Source organism: Scyliorhinus torazame, chromosome 1, assembly GCF_047496885.1.
Source record: "Scyliorhinus torazame isolate Kashiwa2021f chromosome 1, sScyTor2.1, whole genome shotgun sequence".
NCBI classification, from domain to species: Eukaryota; Metazoa; Chordata; class Chondrichthyes; order Carcharhiniformes; family Scyliorhinidae; genus Scyliorhinus; species Scyliorhinus torazame.
The window spans coordinates 29,731,043-29,752,386 of NC_092707.1; the positions used below are offsets into that span (position 1 = coordinate 29,731,043).

Below are 21,344 nucleotides of genomic sequence, written 5' to 3' on the forward strand. Positions count from 1 at the left end.
AAGCCAAGGACGAAGAGGTGGCTGACGCCAAACGAGGTCACCAGTCTTGTCTGGCGCATTTAAGCAGTTTTCAATCCCAGTATGAGAAGGCTTATCATGACACGCAGCGAGCATCCTGGTTAAGAAAGAGACGGAGAAGCAGGTGGAGACACTACAGAAGCAATGTAGTGATCTCAAGGCAACCTTGAGAGCGCTCCACGCTGCAACCACGGAACAAAGGCAGACTACCTTAGACCATGCAAAGTGCCGAAAGCAAATTGCAGACCTGCAAGCAATGCTTTCTGTCCAAAAGGGATTCCAAGACACCTTTGGGGAAAGTTTAGACCAGGAAGACGGCCCTGATTGGGAAGAACTGCAAGAGACAGCGCAGAGATATGTTCAGGGAGCATGTGCGCAGGGAAACCCCAAAGGAGGAGAGCATCCCCACCCCCCCACACAGCAGGGAATACAGGCTCCCATGAATCCTGTAACAACCCACCGCACCGCCACAGCAAACGAGGAAGAAGTCTTATATTCCATCCCCCTCACAGTGACCCAACTACGGGACGCATGTGCTAAAATCACACCATTCCCCCCCGCTTCAGACCCACACCATTTCTTTGCCACCGTCAAACACCAGGCGACCATGTACGGCCTGGATGAAAAAGAGCAGGTAAAGCTCACGGCCCTCAGCTTAGACCCATCGGTCGCAGCAGCCCTTTCCGACCCACAGAATGTAGGAGGAGGCACCCTTGCAGAAATGCATACCGCGATCCTGGATGCGATCAACTACAACCGGGGCGACCCCGTAGACAGTCTGAATAAGTGCAGACAGAAAAGGTCTGAACACCCCACAGCGTTCGCAGGACGCTTGTGGATTCACTTTGAAGCCGTTTTCGGAAATGTAGACCGTGCCCATTTGTCCGCAGACAATATTGCCAAATGGACCGCACCCTTATCTCCCATGCCACGGAAGCAGAACAGAATGCCTGTAGTAATTATGACCCCTCGGAGGAGGCTCATAATGAGAAGTGGGTGGTCAAAAGATTGTCCCGCGTTTGTTAACAAGCGGCTCACGGTAAACCCGCAGCTAGAATCCCTGAGGAAAACCAAGCCGCCGCAGACGTGCAGGCAGTAAGAACCACTCTCCACAACCCCGCCTGGGTAAACAAGGGAAAGAGCAGCCCCCCAGCAAAACCGCAAGAATGCTACAATTGCGGACAGTTGGGACATTTTGCCAAAGAATGCAAGGTCCCTAAAAAACCACAAAAAGCCCAACAGACAGGCACTCTCAATAAGGAAAAGGCAGAGCCCGTACATAGCGTTAGCGCCCAGTCCGATCAGACAGACTTGACCGGAACGGACTGACGGTGTACAGGCTCCCCCAGCTGGGTCTGCGATACCCTTTGGGATAGGTCAGGACGACCCGTAGTCTCAGCAAAGGTTAGGGGACAGCCGATCGAGCTTCTCTGGGACACAGGAGGGTCCCGCACAACCTTAAATTCCTCCACCCTTGGTAAGAACACGTGGTCCACCACAGCCACTATCACCCTCAGCGGCTTCACAGGCCACTCACAACAGGGACATATCACAACCCCTGTACCCATCCAGATCGGAACCATTAATGCAAAACACCCCGTAGTGTTAGTCGACCTGCCCCCAACAGCAGAGCACATTTTGGGGATAGACTTCATGAACTCTCACCACCTCTCTTTCGATCCAGTCAACCAGTGTGTCTGGAAGATGGCGAAATCCGCTAGAGCCCCCGCAACACTCAATATAGGGGATTATATGAACAAAATTAGCGCAGTAGGCGAGTTTTGGTTCAACCCCACCACACTCAGCCCGGAAAGTCAGGTTAGGGCTGTCCTGCAAAAGAACAGGGCAGCATTCGCAACCCACAAACACGACTGTGGACGGATGACCGGTTCCATACAAATAACAGGACCGGACCCAAGACCCCAAAAACAGTACGGATTTCCCCTAGAAGCAGAGGGAGAAATCCTAAAGGTCATAGAAAGCTTATTAGAGCAGGGCGTCCTAAGATCGGTAGCCTCAACTAATAATGCCCCGATTTGGCCAGTAAGGAAACCCGACGGATCATGGCGTTTGACCATTGATTATCGGGAACTCAATAAAGTCACCCCCGCAACAGCCCCCACCGTTGCAACAAGTCCCGAGACCATGCTCAAACAGGGACTCCATGCCCGATATTTCACGGTTTTGGACGTCAGTAATGGGTTCTGGTCCAGTCCATTGGCGTGCCAGTATAAATTTGCCTTCACTTTCAAAGCGCAGCAGTACACGTGGACATGCCTGCCACAAGGCTTCCACAACTCCCCCTCCATTTTCCACTGACAGCTGGCAAATGGACTAGCGAAATTTTCTCGCCCCGAATGCCTGGTACGTCCGGGTCAATGGGCACGAAACGCCCTGTCTGTTTGACTCTGGAAGCACGGAGAGCTTCATCCATCCGGACACGGTAAGGCGCTGTTCCCTCCAGATGTCCCCCAAACAATCTCCCTTGCGTCCGGATCACATTCAGTGCAGATCCGGAGGTACTGTGTCGCGAACCTCGCGATACAGGGCGCCGAGTACACTGATTTTAAACTCTATGTCCTCCCCCATCTCTGCGCTCCTCTCTTGTTAGGACTGGATTTCCAGTGCAACCTCAGAAGCCTGACCTTGAAGTTCGGCGGACCCCTACCCCCTCTCACCGTATGTAGCCTCGCGACCCTTAAGGTTGCCCCTCCCTCGCTCTTCGCGAACCTCACCTCCGACTGTAAACCAGGAGCAGGTGATACAGTGCCCAGGACAGGACTTTTATCAAGTCGGACGTCCAGCGGCTCTTGAGGGAGGGGATCATCGAGGCCAGTAATAGCCCCTGGAGAGCCCAAGTGGTGGTTGTCAGGATCGGGAAAAAGAACCGGATGGTTGTAGACTACAGCCAGACCATAAATCGTTACACGCAACACGATGCGTACCCCCTTCCCCGCATAGCGGACATGGTTAATCAGATTGCACACTACTGGGTTTTCTCCATAGTAGATCTGAAGTCCGCATACCACCAGCTTCCGATCCGCCCAGAAGACCGCCACTACACTGCCTTTGAGGCAGACGGCCGCCTCTTCCACTTCCTCAGGCTCCCCTTCGGCGTCACCAATGGGCTCTCGGTATTCCAAAGAACGATGGACCGAATGGTTGACCAGTACGGGCTGCGGGCCACGTTCCCATACTTGAATAACGTCACCATTTGCGGCCATGATCAGCAGGACCACGACGCTAACCTTCAGAAGTTCCTCCAAACCGCCCAAGCCCTCAATCTCACCTACAACAAGGAGAAATGCGTTTTCCGCACAACCCGACTTAGCCATCCTCGGCTATGTCGTGGAAAACGGAGTCCTAGGGCCCGACCCCGACCGCATGCGCCCCCTCCTGCAACTTCCCTTCCCCACTGCCCCAAGGGCCAGAAAATATGCCTGGGGTTCTTTTCATATTATGCCCAATGGGTCGCCAACTATGCGGACAAAGCCCGCCCACTTAGCAAAGCCACTATCTTTCCCCTGGCGACTGAGGCTCGCCTGGCCTTCAGCCGCATTAAGGTAGACATTACCACGGCCGCGGTGGACGAGTCCATCCCCTTCCAGGTAGAGAGCAACGCGTCGGATGTCGCCCTGGCCGCTACCCTTCACCAGGCAGGCAGGCCCATGGCCTTCTTCTCCCGTAACCTCAACGCCTCCGAGATTCGACACTCCTCTGTCGAAAAGAAAGCTCAAGCCATTGTGGAAGCTGTGCGGCATTGGAGGCACTACCTGGCCGGTAGGAGGTTCACCCTCGTCACCGACCAACGATCGGTAGCCTTTATGTTCGACAACAACACAGCGGGGCAAGACCAAGAATGATAAAATCTTGAGGTGGAGAATCGAACTCTCCACCTATAATTATGATATCGTGTATCGTCCTGGGAAACTCGATGAACCCCCAGATGCCCTGTCCCGCAGCACATGCGCCAGCGCGCAAGATGAACGACTTCGGGCCATCCACAATAACCTCTGTCAGCCGGGGGTCACCCGGTTTCTCCACTTCATCAAGGCCCGCAACCTGCCCTACTCCACCGAGGAGGTCAGGCCAATGACCAGGGACTGTCAAGTCTGCGCGGAGTGCAAGCCGCACTTCTATCGGCCAGACAAGGCCCACCTGGTGAAGGCATCCCGCCCCTTTGAGCGCCTCAGCGCGATTTCAAAGGGCCCCTCCCCTCCACTGACCGCAACGTGTATTTTCTCAACGTCGTTGATGGGTACTCCCGTTTCCCCTTTGCCACCCCATGCCCCGACATGACCGCGGCCATTGTTATTAAGGCCCTGCACAGCATCTTTACCCTGTTCGGTTTCCCCATTTACGTCCACAGTGACCGGGGGCTCCTCGTTTATGAGCAATGAGCTGCGTCAGTATCTGCTCGGTAAGGGCATTGCCTCGAGCAGGACTACCAGCTACAACCCCCGGGGAAACGGACAGGTGGAGAGGGAGAACGCGACGGTATGGAAGGCCGTCCTTCTGGCCCTACGGTCTAGATGTCTCCCGGTTTCCCGCTGGCAGGAGGTCCTCCCCGACGCGCTCCACTCCATTCGGTCGCTCCTCTGCACAGCCACGAACGAGCCCGCTCACGACCGTCTATTTGTCTTCCCCAGAAAATCCACCTCCAGGGTCTCGCTTCCGTCCCGGCTGACAACACCGGGGCCTGTCCTCCTCTGGAAGCACGTGAGGAGCCATAAGTCCGACCCCCTGGTCGAGAGGGTCCAGCTCCTATATGTCAACCCTCAGTATGCCTACGTGGTGCACCACGGCGGCCGACAAGATACAGTCACCCTCAGGGATCTGGCACCAGCCGGTTCCCCAGCGACCATCACCTACGCCGCCTCCCACTACACCGAACACCGCCCACACCCCTACACGGCCTACACCCCTCCCCCATCACTGACCCACCGTGGTGAAGCTCCAGACGACACGCTCCCGGAGTCAACGAGCCCAAAACCCGTGCCCGCAGCAAAGCCGGAGCTGAGGCGATCACGGAGAACAATCAAGGCGCCAGACAGACTCGATCTGTGAGCCCACTTCACCCCTGCTGGACTTCAATTTTTTAACAGGCGGTGAATGTGGTGAACGTATTGCTGCTACAATTCACCATTGTATTGTATTATGTTGATGCCCTTGTGGGCTCCGCCTGTGGCTCCGCCCCCTCTGGGGTGGTATATAGATCTGCAGCCTGTAGGTGGCACTCAGTACAGAGCAGTTACAGGCAGGCCCAGATCTAGCTTATTAAAACCACTTTTCACTTCTACTAATCGTCTCGTGTGAATTGATGGTCGCATCAATGTGCAAACTCCACACGGACAGTGACCCAGGGCAGGGATGGAACGTGGGTCCTCGGTGCCATGAGGATGCAGTGCTAACTACTGCGCCGCCGTGCCACCCTTTACAATACTCATTTTTATACTTCTCTCAATTTGCCATCTTTGGCTAACATATTGGACAAATTTAATTTAAAGCATCAATGCGATGGTACATTGCAAAATTTCTCAAGGTAATTTGTACTGTACGAAAGTAGGTACTTGTAATTTAGTTTGGGTTAATTAGAGGAAAATCTTAGTCTCTGGATAACAGCTGCTGGTAAGCATTATGCGGAATTTGTGTTTGGGAACAAGACCCTGTACATCCAAGAGGTTATACATACCAATCGGAGTGACTCTGGATAACAGCTGCTGGTAAGCATTATGCGGAATTTGTGTTTGGGAACAAGAACCAGTACATCAAAGAAGTTCTACATACCGATTGGAGTGCAGCTGGACAAGCATCTTCTGCTGAAGTTCTGCAGCACCAATTGAAGGAAGGAATGAAGCCTAGATGCATTTGTGTCCACTGTAGTCAGAAGGATGTTGCACGTTTTGCACTGAATTATGTTGCTCACTATGCCGCCATTGATAAGCCCCTGACTGATATCTAGGGCGAAATTCTCCGGAAAAGGCGCGATGTCCGCCGACTGGCGCCCAAAACGGCGCAAATCAGACGGGCATCGCGCCGCCCCAAAGGTGCGGAATGCTCCGCATCTTTGGGGGCTGAGCCCCAACCTTAAGAGGCTAGGTCGGTGCCGGACGAATTTCCGCCCCGCCAGCTGGGAATCTCCGGTGCCGGAGACTTCGGCAACCGGCAGGGGCGGGATTCAAGCCAGCCCCCGGCGATTCTCCGACCCGGCGGGGGGTCGGAGAATCTCGCCCCTGTTGTCTACTCATAATTTGTGTTATGACTGACTATTGCAAATAAGGTGAGACATCTGGTGGTGGTGGAAAAACAAACCAGATGATCTTTGGTTACATACTTGGTATTTTGATAGCTGACTCAATCAGTTCCTAGAAACCTGGAGTACCTCTGAAGATTGAGTAGCCAAGCTTGACTCAAACGTGGGACCTGGAAGTATGATTTGTCATTAGAGCTAGGGTTTTTCTACTTACTGTATATGACCCTGCAAGTCGGTGCCCTGGGTGATCTGGCTGGACAAGCAGCGGGAAATTTAATAATTCTTTGTGGTGTTGAGCTGTGTGGTTATTAGCTCTTTAAATTATGTCCCTGTGGAAACTTGAGTGTCCAACATCTGTTGAGACTTTCTGTACCTTAATCTCTCTACTTCTGTAAGTGGCTTATACCCTGTTCGTCTGTATAGATCTCTTGGTTTGATTTGCAACCTCTTCAACATGGTGATATATTTCTGCACGTCTAAGACCAAAATGAAACTTGATCAAAAACATGGAAACATAGGGAGAAGAAATGTAAGATTCTGATGCAGCTACCTCGAAGAAATTATAATCCAAGAGTGATCTGCATTCTGATTTAAACATGTCCTTTTTTAAAACAATCATCATTCTGTATTTAATCTCCATTTGATTATCTGTGCAAACAGCTATTCTGATGCACTGCGAACATCTAATAGACTAAAATTCTTAAGTGTTGCATTGTAACATCCAAAGCTGCAGTTACCAGCAAAATAAAGTGCAAGTGTTGTATAATTTGTTTGAAAGTTACAAAACATCAAACTGCACAGGCACTTTGGAGAATATTATAAATGCCTGCTTCCATTAGCATTATTTTTGTAATAACTTTGGTATAAAGTTTCATTTCAATGCTCTTAAATGCAATTACTGTGATTATTTTAGGGTTTTCTTTGTCTGTAACGAGTAACGTAATTTCAATTTCAGGAGCATTTTGTACTGTTAACTGGACATATGATGAGAACTGAAATGGCCCTCTGCCAGTCTGTGCTCAGTTACATGGAATTAATTGCTCCCAGTTTTTTGGAAAACAAACTACAGAACATTGACATTACTGAATATTTGATTACTACATTGGTTCCTGGTGTATTTATTTTGGTATTGATCCTGCATTTGCAACTATTTTCTCATCATTTTCTGACTGTGCATTCATGTCTAGATGTAGAATACATTTTACTTTAATTGCAAGTTGTGCTTTTAAGTTTAAGTTGATATAAACTTTTGTGTGCTGAATCCAAGTTCCTGACCAATAACTGTTGATCAAAATGAAACTTAGCTGTATCTATTTCAAGCAATTTGAATTGAATTCCAAAGAAGAATATATTAGGAATGCTGATTAAAAGCTTTGGTGAACAATATATGTTTTAACAGTAGTCTTAAACTCTCCTGCTTCTTTTCCCACCTAGCCCCCTCCTTTTAGTAGGGAAATGCGGCATTTGGGGCAAAAATTACAGAAATAAGAGATGAGACCACAAATTTAATCATGCAGATGATCCAGTATAAGCCAATGTAGGTCATCGAAGACAGATAAGTGGCCAGGTTACAGCCAAGTTTGGGATGAGCTGAAGTTTAGAGGGTGGAGGATGACATCCAGAAAATCATTGAAACAGTCAAATCTGGAGTTAACAAAAGCGCAGGTGAGGATTTCCATAGATTTACTGAGGCAGGATGAATGGTGGCAATATTATGAGTATGGAAGTCGGCATCTTTGCATTGGAGTGATCAGATGTATATCCATTTTTCACGACTATAACTAAAAAAAACAAAAGCATCAGCTGTGATGAATTTAACACCAACTCTGGCATCAACAAGTGTCAGCACATTCGGAAGGGTAAGGGTGAAAACTGAATAGAGAAGAGAATTATTATAAACAATAAAATAATGACTTGGGAGATATTTTTAGAAAACAAGCATAACTGAGTTTATCAATTACCAGATTTGGAGAAACTACTGGATGTGATCTAGTGAACAATCTGATTATAAAAAAATAAAAAAGATTTAGAGTACCCAATTATTATTTTTTTCCAATTAAGGGACAATTTAGCGTGGCCAATCCACCTAACCTGCACATCTTTGGGCTGTGCGGGTGAAACCCACGCAGACATGGGGAGAATGTGCAAACTGCACATGGACAGTGACACAGGGCCGGGATTTGAACCCGGGTCCTCCGTGACGCAGTCCCAGTGCTATCCACTGCGCCACATGTGAACAATCTGATTTAAGAGAATAATTAGCACAAGGTTTCAGTGTTTTTTGTTTTTTCATTTCCCTCCATTTCTCTCCTGCATGGAAACTCCTGTGAGCCACTTTCAAAAGATGAATCAAACTCTGCCTCAATATATAATTTTTAGGCTAATACAATACTATCTTGTAGCGGCACGGTAGCACTGTGGTTAGCATTGTGGCTTCACGGCGCCAGGGTCCCAGGTTTGATTCCCGGCTTGGGTCACTGTCTGTGCAAAAGTGTCCCCATGTCTGCATGGGTTTCTCCCGGGTGCTCGTTTCCTCTCTCAAGTCCCGAAAGACGTGCATGTTAGGTGAATTGGACATTCCGAATTCTCCCTCTGTGTACCCGAACAGGTGCCAGAATGTGATGACTAGGGGATTTTCGCAGAAACCTCATTGCAGTGTTAATGTAAGCCTACTTGTGACAGTAAAGATTATTATTATCATTACCACTACATCCGTCCTGGCTTCTTCCATAAGAATTTGATATTTTGCCCTTTAGTTATTTCTTGGTTGGCAGATGTCCTGCTCCAAGTTCCTCCTCGAGTCAGTCGTAAGGTAGCTATCAAGTTGTGTAAGCATAGTACGAGGATTTGATTGCTAAGTTTACTTTTCTTTCATGAGTTTTGAAATTAGGAGCTCATCATGATAGCTGCACCACCAGCATGTTACAATATTATAATTTTGTAAAACTGGAACATGTTTATCTTTCAAATTCCGTATGTGTCAAAAGGGAGGCACCAGAACTGTGGCTTTAACTTTTTTTCTTTATTCTAATTTCTTTATTGTACTTTGTTTCAGGTGAGTCAGTCACATCCACACATTCTCCCAGGTATCCTAGTCCAGCTGAACTTGATGCTTATGCCCAGAAGGTGGCTAACAGTCCACTAACAATCAAGATCTTTCCTACAAATATCAGGGTTCCTCAGCATAAGCACCTTAACAGGACTGTAAATGGCTACGACACAACAGGACAACGTTACAGTCCATACCCTATACACTCTGGAGGATATCAGGGTCTTTTAGCAATTGTGAAAGTACACAGCAAAAACGTGGTGAAAAATACAAATGGCAAGAGGACACGGATGTCCCCAGCACAAGTCGGGAATGGCAGCATCGGACCCTACCTGGTGCCAAGCACTTTAGCGCAGAGTCAATCGTGTAATGGGCAAATAAGTTACCACAGCAGCCAGAAATCTTTGGAGGGACCTGTTCCACCTAATGTAACTGTTGCTACATCTGTTATTCCAATAGGAGGACGTAACCTGGCTCTGCAGCAGTCAAATCTCCCCTCTATTCAAAGCATCATCTACCAGATCAACCAGCAATGCCAGGCTCAGGCATCACAACAGGCTTCAGCTGTTGTCTGTCAAGGTGCTCTTGTCACCAATCCAAGCCCAGCCACAGCAGTCAGCCGCAATACAGTCAATGGCTTTACCAGCATGATTAATGGAAGTGTGGTGTATGCTGGAAATGTTGTACCTGAATGCCGTGGAGGAGCAGAGTTGACAGCTGCTTCAGGTTTAGCCTCTGCAGCAGGACCTAAACCTGGGGCCTATCCAGATGGATTGGATTATTTACTATGGCAACAGAAACAACAGATCCGTATGTACTCAGGCAGTGGTGGAGGTGTAGTAAGTAAATCACCAGAGGTATGTGCTGTTCCACGACCGTACACCTTGGCACCTACTATTGAAAAAGTCCCCTCATCTCCTTTGAACTGTGTGGGCATGCACTGCAACTTTTCAACAGGGCAATATTTGGCTGCCCCTTGGAACAGCGTACTGGTGACACCAGACAGTGACTGTTATAACCCACAGGACCTCACAAATGGCCACCGCGACCTTGTTCATCCTTCAGATGGGCTCACCAGTGTCTCCAGCAGAACGCTATGTAATACCTCTATCCTCAGCAGTAGTCTGCAGTCACTGGAGTATTTGATTAATGACATTCACCCTCCCTGCATTAAAGAGCAAATGTTGGGTAAAGGATATGAGACTGTGTCAGTACCTCGACTATTGGACCACCAAAATGCTCACATTCGACTACCCGTTTACAGATAGTGAGAACTGCTGTTTGGAAAAGATAGAATGATGGTGTTAAATCTTTTATAGATATACACCGAAGCCTCCAGCCTCAGTACAGCAGGCAAAGGCAAATAAAGTGGAGTGTTTAAAATACCCCAGGGATTACAAGATGCTGGAATGAGTTTGGTTTGGACAAAAGTATCAAAACTACTGGCGTTAATGATGAAAGATGGCAATTTTTAAAAATTACAGTAAAATGGGGATTGGGGACTTGTATTGGACATTGGAGGGCAAGATGCTATCAGAAGTGTGCAGGAAGCTTTGCCATGTGTGCTGATGAGTCTGCATGCAGTAAATTTTAAATGTCCAACCCTGCGCTGAATTCTGTGAACACGTGGTCCCGAGATCCTCAACATTGCCGCTTTGTCATTGTCATCTTCATCTTTAACGTGGTTACAAAAAGTGAGCTACTGCCTAAATCTTAGTGGAGAGTGGTTATTGCACTGTATTGGAATAAAGATAAAAGTGGGCACAGGCCAGAATATTATAAAAGAAAGTAACTTGGAAAACTTGAACCTAATTCTTTCATTCTTGTTTGAATTTTTTTTACATTTTGTGTTGGCTGCTAAAATGAAATACTTTTCCTTTTAAGTTTAGAAAAAAGGTTAAAGTAATTTCACTGGAGGGAATTGCTAGTTTTAAAGTTTTTTTTGTAATTAAATATACTATATGTCCACATTTGTGCTAAAATAGCATAGCAAGCTGTGAGGAGATGCAAGGGTTGATGGTATTGATAAATGCACTCAGAAAAATGCTATTATTTCCATAGGATTAGAAAACTCATTTGGTGTAAATGAGTTTGTAAGAGCGCATTCCTGCAAAAGCAGACTGTGTATATACTGGCCTTTTGTTTAACCTTTTAAATGAAATAAAGGCCTGTTGAGCATTGCAGAACACCCTGAGATTGAGTGCTGCCGTACTGAAAAACAAACACTAGTATGTGATGGCAACTGTAAAATTATAGCAGGCCATGCAAAATGATTGCAAGCAGCCAGGCTGGCAGCCATAACATGCCTAAGTTATTCATTATAGACCCCACTATAATATGACTGAGGTCCAGTGGATAATGCTTTTATCTTTCCTCTCCCATTTTCTCCCTTTCCAATATAAAATATCATTTGCTGCTTCTGGTCCTTTTTAAAATAAATTTAGAGTACCCAATTAATTTTTTCCAATTAAGGGGCAATTTAGCATGGCCAATCCACCTATCCTGAACAACTTTGGGTTGTGGGGGCGAAACCCACGCAAACACTGGGAGAATGTGCAAACTCCACAAGGACAGTGACCCAGAGCCAGGATCGAACCTGGGACCTCAGCGCCGTGAGGCAGCAGTGCTAACCACTGCACCACCGTGCTGCCCTGCTTCTGGTCCTTTTCAATATTCTTCAATTAGCTACTAAATTCTGCACAACCAGGGTTTCTGGTGACTCAAAGGGCCATTGACACTTAAGTGTACCCTCCCTCCCCATGCGCCTTTGAATTAGCTCGCCATCATTCAGCAGCTACCTTATAATGACAGTGAGGGAAATAGTAAAATTTCATCTTGCATTGGCGCTCGCAATTTGGCTTTCATAGTTAAATGACCATTATTAGAAGTTCTTGTTTCCAAATATTAATAATAATAACATTCATAATCGAACTACACTTGTCAAAAACAGTTTTTTGCTAAACCAAAACAAGTTACCTAGGTGAATTAGTCAACATCATCTTGACAGATTGCAGAAAAGGAAAGGTGGTAAAGTTGAAACACTAATACGCTGTAGCTTGCATTCTTTCAGAAATTACACAAATTTTCTTTTGATTGTTCAACATCTTCTATGATGTAGAAGTTTAAATCACCACTACTGTTGCATTGTCTTTTATTTGCTGTACCATTTAACTCCTGGCAAAATTGCTTTGGATGATAACTCTAATTTAAATTTATTGTCACATTAATTCATGCGGGGTTAAAATGCCTCTGAGTGACACTATTTGCAACAGAAAAAAGACATAAAAAACAGGGTTTTATTTTGGGTACAAAGCATCCTGCCTACCACAGGAGAAGTTTCAACCCTGTCATTCAAAACCTGAATTATTAAGTGTCCAGATTAATGCAACCAATCAAGTGTAATTAATTATCATAATTTGGTTTCTATTTTGTACTGAACACCAGGCAGCAATCTCTGACATTCCGTTCCAGTTTTCTATTTCTTTTATTCCCCCACGCTAAATCGCTAGTCTGTTTCTCACCATTTTCCCACTATTTTGCTGCATCCTTTAACCTAGAGAAGGGGAGACCAGAAAGTGAGGTGGATGGTTGTATCAGTTCCCCACCACTAATCCCCAAATCCTTTTGGATTGGGACATCAACTTTTGCTTGATTCAATCATAATATCCACTGCCTTATGTTTGGGTGCTGCTATCTAATGTTGAAAGAAAAAGTAGGTATAATCAGCATCTGGTTTTTTTTTTTAAATTGAAGTTTCAATACAAACATTTCATCAGGTCAGGTCTGCCAACTTGAACATTACTTTTTTATTCCAGATGCTGATGGACTTGATGTATAATTCCAGCATTTTCTGCTTGAATAGTAGCATCCAAAATATTTCTCATAATTCACAATGAGATTTAAATCATTTGTCTGTATTCTTTGTTTGGACATGTGGAGTTGTGGCCTTAAAAGGTTTCACTCACGTGATGTGATTAATGGTAATTCCCTGGATTCCATTATTTATAATGTTTTATTGCATTGTAGGAATCACACAACAATGTATTAATTAATCTTTCCTTTCTATAATTTTGGGAAAGAAATGACAGTAAACTTTGAAATAACCACAAATGCTCCCCAAGCTTGCGTTCTCTATATAACAGCCTTACTATGAACTGGTGAAATTCAGTCAATAAATTTCAGAGCAGTTAAATGTTTAATTCACAGTCTAGAATTCAGGTACCCAATTTGGATGTGTTTATTTGAACTGGGTTACACATGAATTTGCTGAACCATTCGTATGAGAGCACATGTAGCAAATATTTCCAATGCTTTCAGAAAGTACTGGCTTTTGTAGGTTGTGCTTTTAAGGTCCATTTGTCCTATTTCTGTTTATAGATTCTGATTGTGTTTTAATTTTATTTCATTAGCTGCTTTCAATATCTGTATATATTCACTAGTTCAGTTTTATCCATTGTGCACACATGATTGTGTAGCTAGCCTTTATTTAGGATGAGAGGAAAAATAGAAATGGCAAAATATATTTATCTTTAATTGCACAATGGGAGTAATTGTATAGAAACAAAGGAATTTGACACCAGGAACATTTATGATTTTGGCTTGAGAAAAACTGATGAAAGGAAAGAGTGAGGATGCTTTATTATTATTCACTTGAAAATCTATTGATTCAATACCCCAAAATACTTTAGTGTACAGGTGTATTTAACATGCATACCTGTCAAGCATATGTGATGGTACACACTGGAGGTGTGGTTTAATTATTTGTTGCCAGAGAGTCAAAATCCAAATATTTTGTAACAGTTGAACTCACTAGTCACAAAACACTAATAACTGATTCCAGCCCCCATTTTGAATCGATTGAGATGAATGACCAGGTTAAGCTCCTGAGGTAAAGAGACTGGTTAGGGTGGTCAATTTATGTATTGTCCTTGCATCTCTGGGACCTGACCTGATTTCAGCTACATTGGTTTACAAGTTTCACCACTTCACTGACCATGAGGGCCCTATATGAAATCACTTTGGGACATAACCTAATTTCTATTGGGTATAAGCTCGCAGTTCACGTTCTGAAATTCAGTTCATTGTGTGTGTGTGTGTGGGGGGGGGGGGGGGGAGTAAAATATTAAATGCTCCTTTAAGCCTTGGATGGCATAAGTGATAGCTCCACTGCATCTGTTCCTGACCTGGGAAAGTGTCATGCTGACCATGGATGTAAAAGCTGAAGAACACTCCTATTTCTTAATATGCATAATCTCAATAACATTTTACAAAGAGGCGGTAATGCAATGATTATCTTTTGCATCTTTGGCATTTTCCATATCATAGAATCATTATAGAATTTACAATGCAGAAGGAGGCCATTTGGCCCAACGGGTCTACATGGCCTTTGAAAGAGCACCCAACTTAAGCTCACACCTCCACCCTATCCCTGTAATCCCACCTAACCTTTTGACGCTACGGGGCAATTTAGCGTGGCCAATCCACATTTTTGGGACTGTGTAGGAAACTGGAGCACCCGGAGGAAACCCATGCAGACACAGGGAGAACGTGCAGACTCCGCACAGGCAGTGACCCAAGCCGGGAATCAAACCTGGGTCCCTGGTGCTGTAAATCAACAGTGCTAACCACTGTGCTACCGTGCTTGGCATAAGAGTGGATTTCTTTTTTTTTAAATAAATTTAGAGTATCCAATTCTTTTTTTCCAAAGCATGGCTAATCCACCTACCCTGCACATCTTTGGGTTGTGGGGTGAGACCCACAAAACACGGGGAGAATGTGCGAACTCCACACGGACAGTGACCCGGGACTGGGATCGAACCTAGCCCTCAGCATCGTGAGGCAACCGTGCTAACCACTGCACCATCGTGCTGCCCACGAGTGGATTTCTAAATTGATGTACCAGTTTCCAGATGATTATTTTCCAGGTGAATATTTGATGCAGCTAGAAATTTGCTATGTTGTAAGGTAGATTTTTCTCATTCGTTATTGATCAGCCCATTAATTTCAAAGCAAAGGTTTATTCATAATGGGTTTGTTTGTGTACAGAATGTAATACATTGTTTCAAAATTTTACTTTTTATTTCCTGCAATTCAAATGTGATTAAATACAGAGGTAGTTTTTCCAAGAAATGTTAAGCCTGTATCAGGGTCAGTCTAGAATTAGAGGGAAAGGGACAGACAAATTGTTTACTGTCTGTCATTGTTTCAGTTATGCATTACAAGCCTGATCTTTATCAGTGTTCAGTACAGTGCTAGCAAAATAAAAATATGTCTCTTCTACCCCAAGCTGTTATAGCCAGTATTGCTAGGTGTAAACCCTCTATCCAAAAAATAAGTACTCTGTTGTGAAACATGATAAACTCCTTGATTACAAAACATACTGACTCCCATGTTGAAACAAATAGGAGCCTATATAGTAACTGAATGTCTCATTTCAAATGTTGGAGAAAATTCGGCAACTTTTTGTTGCTGACCTGAGTGTCCTATGTTAACCTGATGGAAAATTCTTCAGAACCATATTCTCCAAAATTTGCATAATCTTTCTTTTTTTCACCATTCATTGAACAAAAGCTTTGGGGTTGAGTTTTAGATCAAATGAATACTTTCTCTTGAGCTTCTGTTGTCTTAATGATATTCATAGTGGAGTGATTGAACAGTTTGGGGAGAAGAGTGAAACAAGATCACCTGAATCCTACCACTTGGCATCTATAATCTGTGCTATTATATCTTCCATCCGTGGAGGTATGTTATTCTATAGTGCAATAAAATAGGTTCAGTGATGGCACAAGAGAGATTTTTCACATTGTGCAAATCATAATGATAGCAAGTTGGATCAAGATTTTTTAGGAGGCAGCTGTCAATAATGTTCAAACATTTCTCCAACAAAACTGGTTCTGATTGGCTGAAATGTGGAATCTATTAAATCAAGAATCACCCCTAGTGGATGTTTCCTGACACGGTCAGTTCCATTTATAAGCTGTAAGTTTTCTAAGATGATTCTTTAATTAACCCAAGTTAAATCCCCATGAAGTAGACAAAGTATATGGACAAGTGGATAGATCTGTGACAAAACATGTCTCTTTGCTTAGCTCCAGAGTCATAACATAATAACCAAAACAAGCTTGTACTGATGCCAAAATTAAACCTCTGCTTTTGCCGAACATTACACCAGATATGGTAACAAAAAAACATCCAATTTCCTAGTGATATCAACTCCTAACTCTATTGGGAAAGTACTTTAAATGGGCTGAATTGGCATGTTTTGAGAAAATCCTAATTATCGTTCAGTTGCGGTCTGTTTGCTAAGAACTTGGTTCCATAGATGCCAGTTAACTACCAGTATAAAGCATCTTAGTGAGTGAATGAATAGATTAAAAATTAAAATTTATCAAGGTTAAAAGACAAATAAAATCGTCTCCTGACAGGCTGGTACAGTTGCTGTTTACAAGCTAAAGCAAGTAGCTTTGAGGAGGAGATTTAAGAAAGAGGAGCGGCACGGTGGCACAGTAGTTAGCACTGCTGCCTCACAGCTCCAAGGACACAGGTTCAATTCCGGCCTTGAGTGACTGCCTGTGTGGAGTTTGCACTTCCTCCCCGTGTCTGCGTGGGTTTCCTCCGGGCGCTCCTGTTTCCTCCCACAGTCCAAAGATGTGCAGGTTAGGTGGATTGACCATGCTAAATTGCCCCTTAAGTGTCCAAAAAAGTTAGGTGAGGTTGCGGGGATAGGGTGGAGGCATGGGCTTAGGTAGGGTGCTCTTTCCAAGGGCCGGTGCAGACTCGATGGGCCAATGGCCTCCTTCTGCACTGTACATTGAACTGAATTCTCCTCCACTGATAGTCATTCTGCATGGTTCATTAATACTAATAGAGCTAATCCAGAATATATTCCGCCCACAATGACCCTATCAACATTGGAGCAAGCGTACTTATCCTTGCCAAACAATAAGCTGAATGCATTAGGATAATGGTATTAAATTCCAAATAGGATTCTGCTTGGAGCACTCAGTCATTCTGCTTTTCTCCCTCAGCTGTTGAGACACTGCAACATATGGCATGTCATTAGGAAGATTCACCTCGTGGAAAAGCCAGTCTCCCAAACAGATTTTTTTTCCAGGTGCTGAGAAGAGTCAAGAGAATAACATCCAAAGAATGGGATTTGTTTTATGTTCACCTCCATTTAAAGCATTTGAATAAAGATTGTGTACGTTGTTGAAGAAAAGGAGTACCCACCTTTATTTTTCTCTTAGAGAATCACTAAATAGATTTGCTTCACACCTGGCATATTCTTCACAAGATGTTTCATCAAAATTTTCAGTAATGTCATGGCAAGAATTCAACCTTTATGATCCATGGGGGAGGGGGAGAGGATGGGCTTTCTACAGCCTACTTACAAGACAAATTTAGACAAACAAAAGGCAGGGTTACTGTAGTCAGTTCTTTCATCGTTTAGGAATAACGTGCATCTGTGGCAAAAAAATTCACTTTGTTTTCTCCTCGTTGATTGGATGCTGGAATTGAAAAAGTTGTGTAGATGAAGCAGTATGATGTATTTGTGGTCTTTTTATGGGTGGGAAACACACAGTTAACATTTTAAAATGATAGAAGGTTCTTCATTCATAGTTCTTGTAGTTGAATAGGGCCTACTTTGTAGCATCTGCCAAATGCTTAATGTGATTAAGGATGGATAAAGGAATAATTTTGTGCAGAACATGGATGAATGATCAGCAGGAAAAGATGATGTAGTGTGAATTGCCCAATTTATATTGTCAGTTTTTAACATATGGAAAGTAAAATGCATAGGGTTACAAAAGGTGAATTTCAAAGCAAAACAATGGGTTTGATGGATTCCTTTTTGAGGCCCAATTAACACCACACAAGGACAGAAATAATGAGCTAGATGCTATTGTGCTGGCAATTTGTTTTTGCAGGATAAATCTTGCATTAAATTACTAATATAACAGGCATACAGATTATTTTGCTCCCCCTCTCACTCCCTAGAGGATGGATCTGATATTCTTTATATGTTATCAGATCCTGTTTAATAGCTGAAATAGTTGAAGTCTGAATGACTTTTTATCAGTGCAAGTCAAAAGTCCACCCAAGCAAGCAAAAATGAAATGAAATGAAAATCGCTTATTGTCACAAGTAGGCTTCAAATGAAGTTACTGTGAAACGCCCCTAGTCGCCACATTCCGGCGCCTGTTCGGGGCCGGATGATAAGACCAATGATAATGAAATGAAATGAATGAAAATCGCTTATTATCACAAGTAGGCTTCAATGAAGTTACTGTGAAAAAACCCTAGTCGCCACATTCCGGCGCCTGTTCGGGGAGGCTGGTACGGGAATAAGTAGACAAATGGGAATAAGTAGGTAAATGTATGAAATAAAATTCAGCTTATTATTTAAATGTTGAGAGATTGCAGAGGGATATGGGAGTCCTAGTGCATGAATCTCAAAACGTTAGTGTGTAGGTGCAGCAAGTGATTAGGAAAGCTAATAGAATGTTATCATTTATTGCAAGGGGGATTGAATACAAAAGTAGGGAGATTGTGCTTCAGTTATACAGGACATTGGTGAGACCAAATCTGGAGTACTGTATACAATATTGGTGTTATTTAAGGAAAGATGCAAATGCGTTGGAAGCAGTTCAGAAAAGGTTTGTGAGATTAATACATAAAATGGACAGGTTGATTTATGAGGAAATGTTAGACAGGTTGGTCTTGTATCCGCTGGAATTTAGAACAGCAAGAGGCGACTTGATTGAAACATATAAGATCCTGATGGGGACTTGACAGAGTGGGTGTGGAGGGGATGTTTCCTCTTGTGGAAGAATCTAAAACTAAAGGCCACTGTTTAAAAATAAGGGGTCGCCGACAGAGAGAAGGAAATTATTTTTCTCTTCAATGTTGAAACACTTTGGAATTCTCTTCCTCAAAAGGTGGTTGCGGCAGGGTCTATGAATATCTTTAAGGCAGAAGTAGATAGATTCTTGATAATAAATCCGACACCTGGTAGGCAAGAATGTGAAGGTAAGGTAAAAATTGTAATAGCCATGATCTTATTAATGGCTCGAGGAGCTGACTAGCCTACTCCCAATTTGCATGTTCGCATGTGCAGCTGGGGATATGTCAAGTGCTTTAATTTCATCTGAAATTCAGTGCATCAAGTGTAAAACAGGGCTACAGTTGACTAGCTTTGTAAAAAAAAATTCCATTTGAGCCTCGGCCATAGCTTCCTGTCTTTTTTTTTGGTGGGGGGCGGGTGCAGTGTGAGGGGAGGGGGAGGAGAAGAAAAAAAATTGAGCAGCACTTAACTAATGGGAGTTTTTTCTAATTCAGAATCAATCTTGAAGTAGTTCCACCTAGTTATTTCATAAAAAATCAAATTGTACAGATGGTTGCTCAAAACTTGGAAGTGTTACATGTCATTAGAAATATTGTACGAAGTCTTACAACACCAGGTTAAAGTCCAACAGGTTTGTTTCGATGTCACTAGCTTTCGGAGCGCTGCTCCTTCCTCAGGTGAATGAAGAGGTCTGTTCCAGAAACACATATATAGACAAATTCAAAGATGCCAAACAATGCTAGGAATGCGAGCATTAGCAGGTGATTAAATCTTTACAGTTCCAGAGATGGGGTAACCCCAGGTTAAAGAGGTGTGAATTGTACCAAGCCAGGACAGTTGGTAGGATTTCGCAGGCCAGATGGTGGGGGATGAATGTAATGCAACATGAATCCCAGGTCCCGGTTGAGGCCGCACTCATGTGTGCGGAACTTGGCTATAAGTTTCTGCTCGGCGATTCTGCGTTGTCGCGGGTCCTGAAGGCCGCCTTGGAGAACGCTTACCCGGAGATCAGAGGCTGAATGCCCTTGACTGCTGAAGTGTTCCCCGACTGGAAGGGAACATTCCTGCCTGGTGATTGTCGCGCGATGTCCGTTCATTCGTTGTCGCATCGTCTGCATGGTCTTGCCAATGTACCACGCTTCGGGACATCCTTTCCTGCAGCGTATGAGGTAGACAACGTTGGCCGAGTCGCACGAGTATGTACCGCGTACCTGGTGGGTGGTGTTCTCACGTGTAATGGTGGTATCCATGTCGATGATCTGGTACGTCTTGCAGAGATTGCCATGACAGGGTTGTGTGGTGTTGTGGTCGCTGTTCTGAAGACTGGGTAGTTTGCTGCAAACAATGGTTCGTTTGAGGTTGCGCGGTTGTTTGAAGGCAAGTAGTGGGGGTGTGGGGATGACCTTGGCAAGATGTTCATCGTCAGCAATGACGTGTTGAAGGCTGTGAAGAAGATGACGTAGTTTCTCCGCTCCGGGGAAGTACTGGACGACGAAGGTATTCTGTCGGTTGTGTCCCAACCGACTTTGAATCTTTGAATTTGTCTATATATGTGTTTCTGGAACAGACCTCTTCATTCACCTGAGGAAGGAGCAGCGCTCCGAAAGCTAGTGACATCAAAACAAACCTGTTGGACTTTAACCTGGTGTTGTAAGACTTCGTACTGTGCTCACCCCAGTCCAACGCCGGCATCTCCACATCATTAGAAATATTGGTTGCAATTTTACCCTTCGGGTGCCAGTGAGTTGAAGCAGAAACCCACTGCTGCTGAAATCATTTTTCTCTTCGCAATGGATATTCTCTTGAAATGTAGCCCAGCTCTTCTTTTTTGATAGTCTTAACAAATGTGGTTACAAAGGTTGCAATCAGGCGATCTTGCCACCCAGGGTTCCCTCGCTACATTAATAGAAATAAGTGATCAGAGCTAGTTAGATAAGCTGAGGGCTACAGTTGACGACCTTTGAAAAAAAATTACGATGGGAAGTGTTGCTAACAGTTCATGAAATCCAACCTTTTTCTTGGACCAGCAACAATTTGCTTTTATATACTCAAAGCAATCAATGTAGCAAACTGTCCCAAGGCCAAATTTGAGATTTTGGCGCAGATGACCGAAAGGTTGGTTTTAAGCAGCGTCATTTTGAGAGAATTCCAGAGCTTGGACAGCTGAAAGCACAGTCCTA

The 21,344-nt window shown here is 44.3% G+C and overlaps 1 protein-coding gene across 1 annotated transcript in view; it reads left to right on the forward strand.

Moving 5' to 3' along the window:
• Positions 1-14,410, forward strand: part of fam222aa (family with sequence similarity 222 member Aa) — a 624,697-nt gene extending 610,287 nt beyond the window's left edge. Inside the window, exon 7 of the mRNA XM_072479809.1 lies at positions 9,327-14,410. Coding sequence (XP_072335910.1) covers positions 9,327-10,588 — 1,262 coding nt within the window. The 3' untranslated portion in view covers positions 10,589-14,410. The remainder of the gene's footprint in view (positions 1-9,326) is intronic.
• The last annotated feature ends 6,934 nt before the right edge of the window (positions 14,411-21,344 follow it).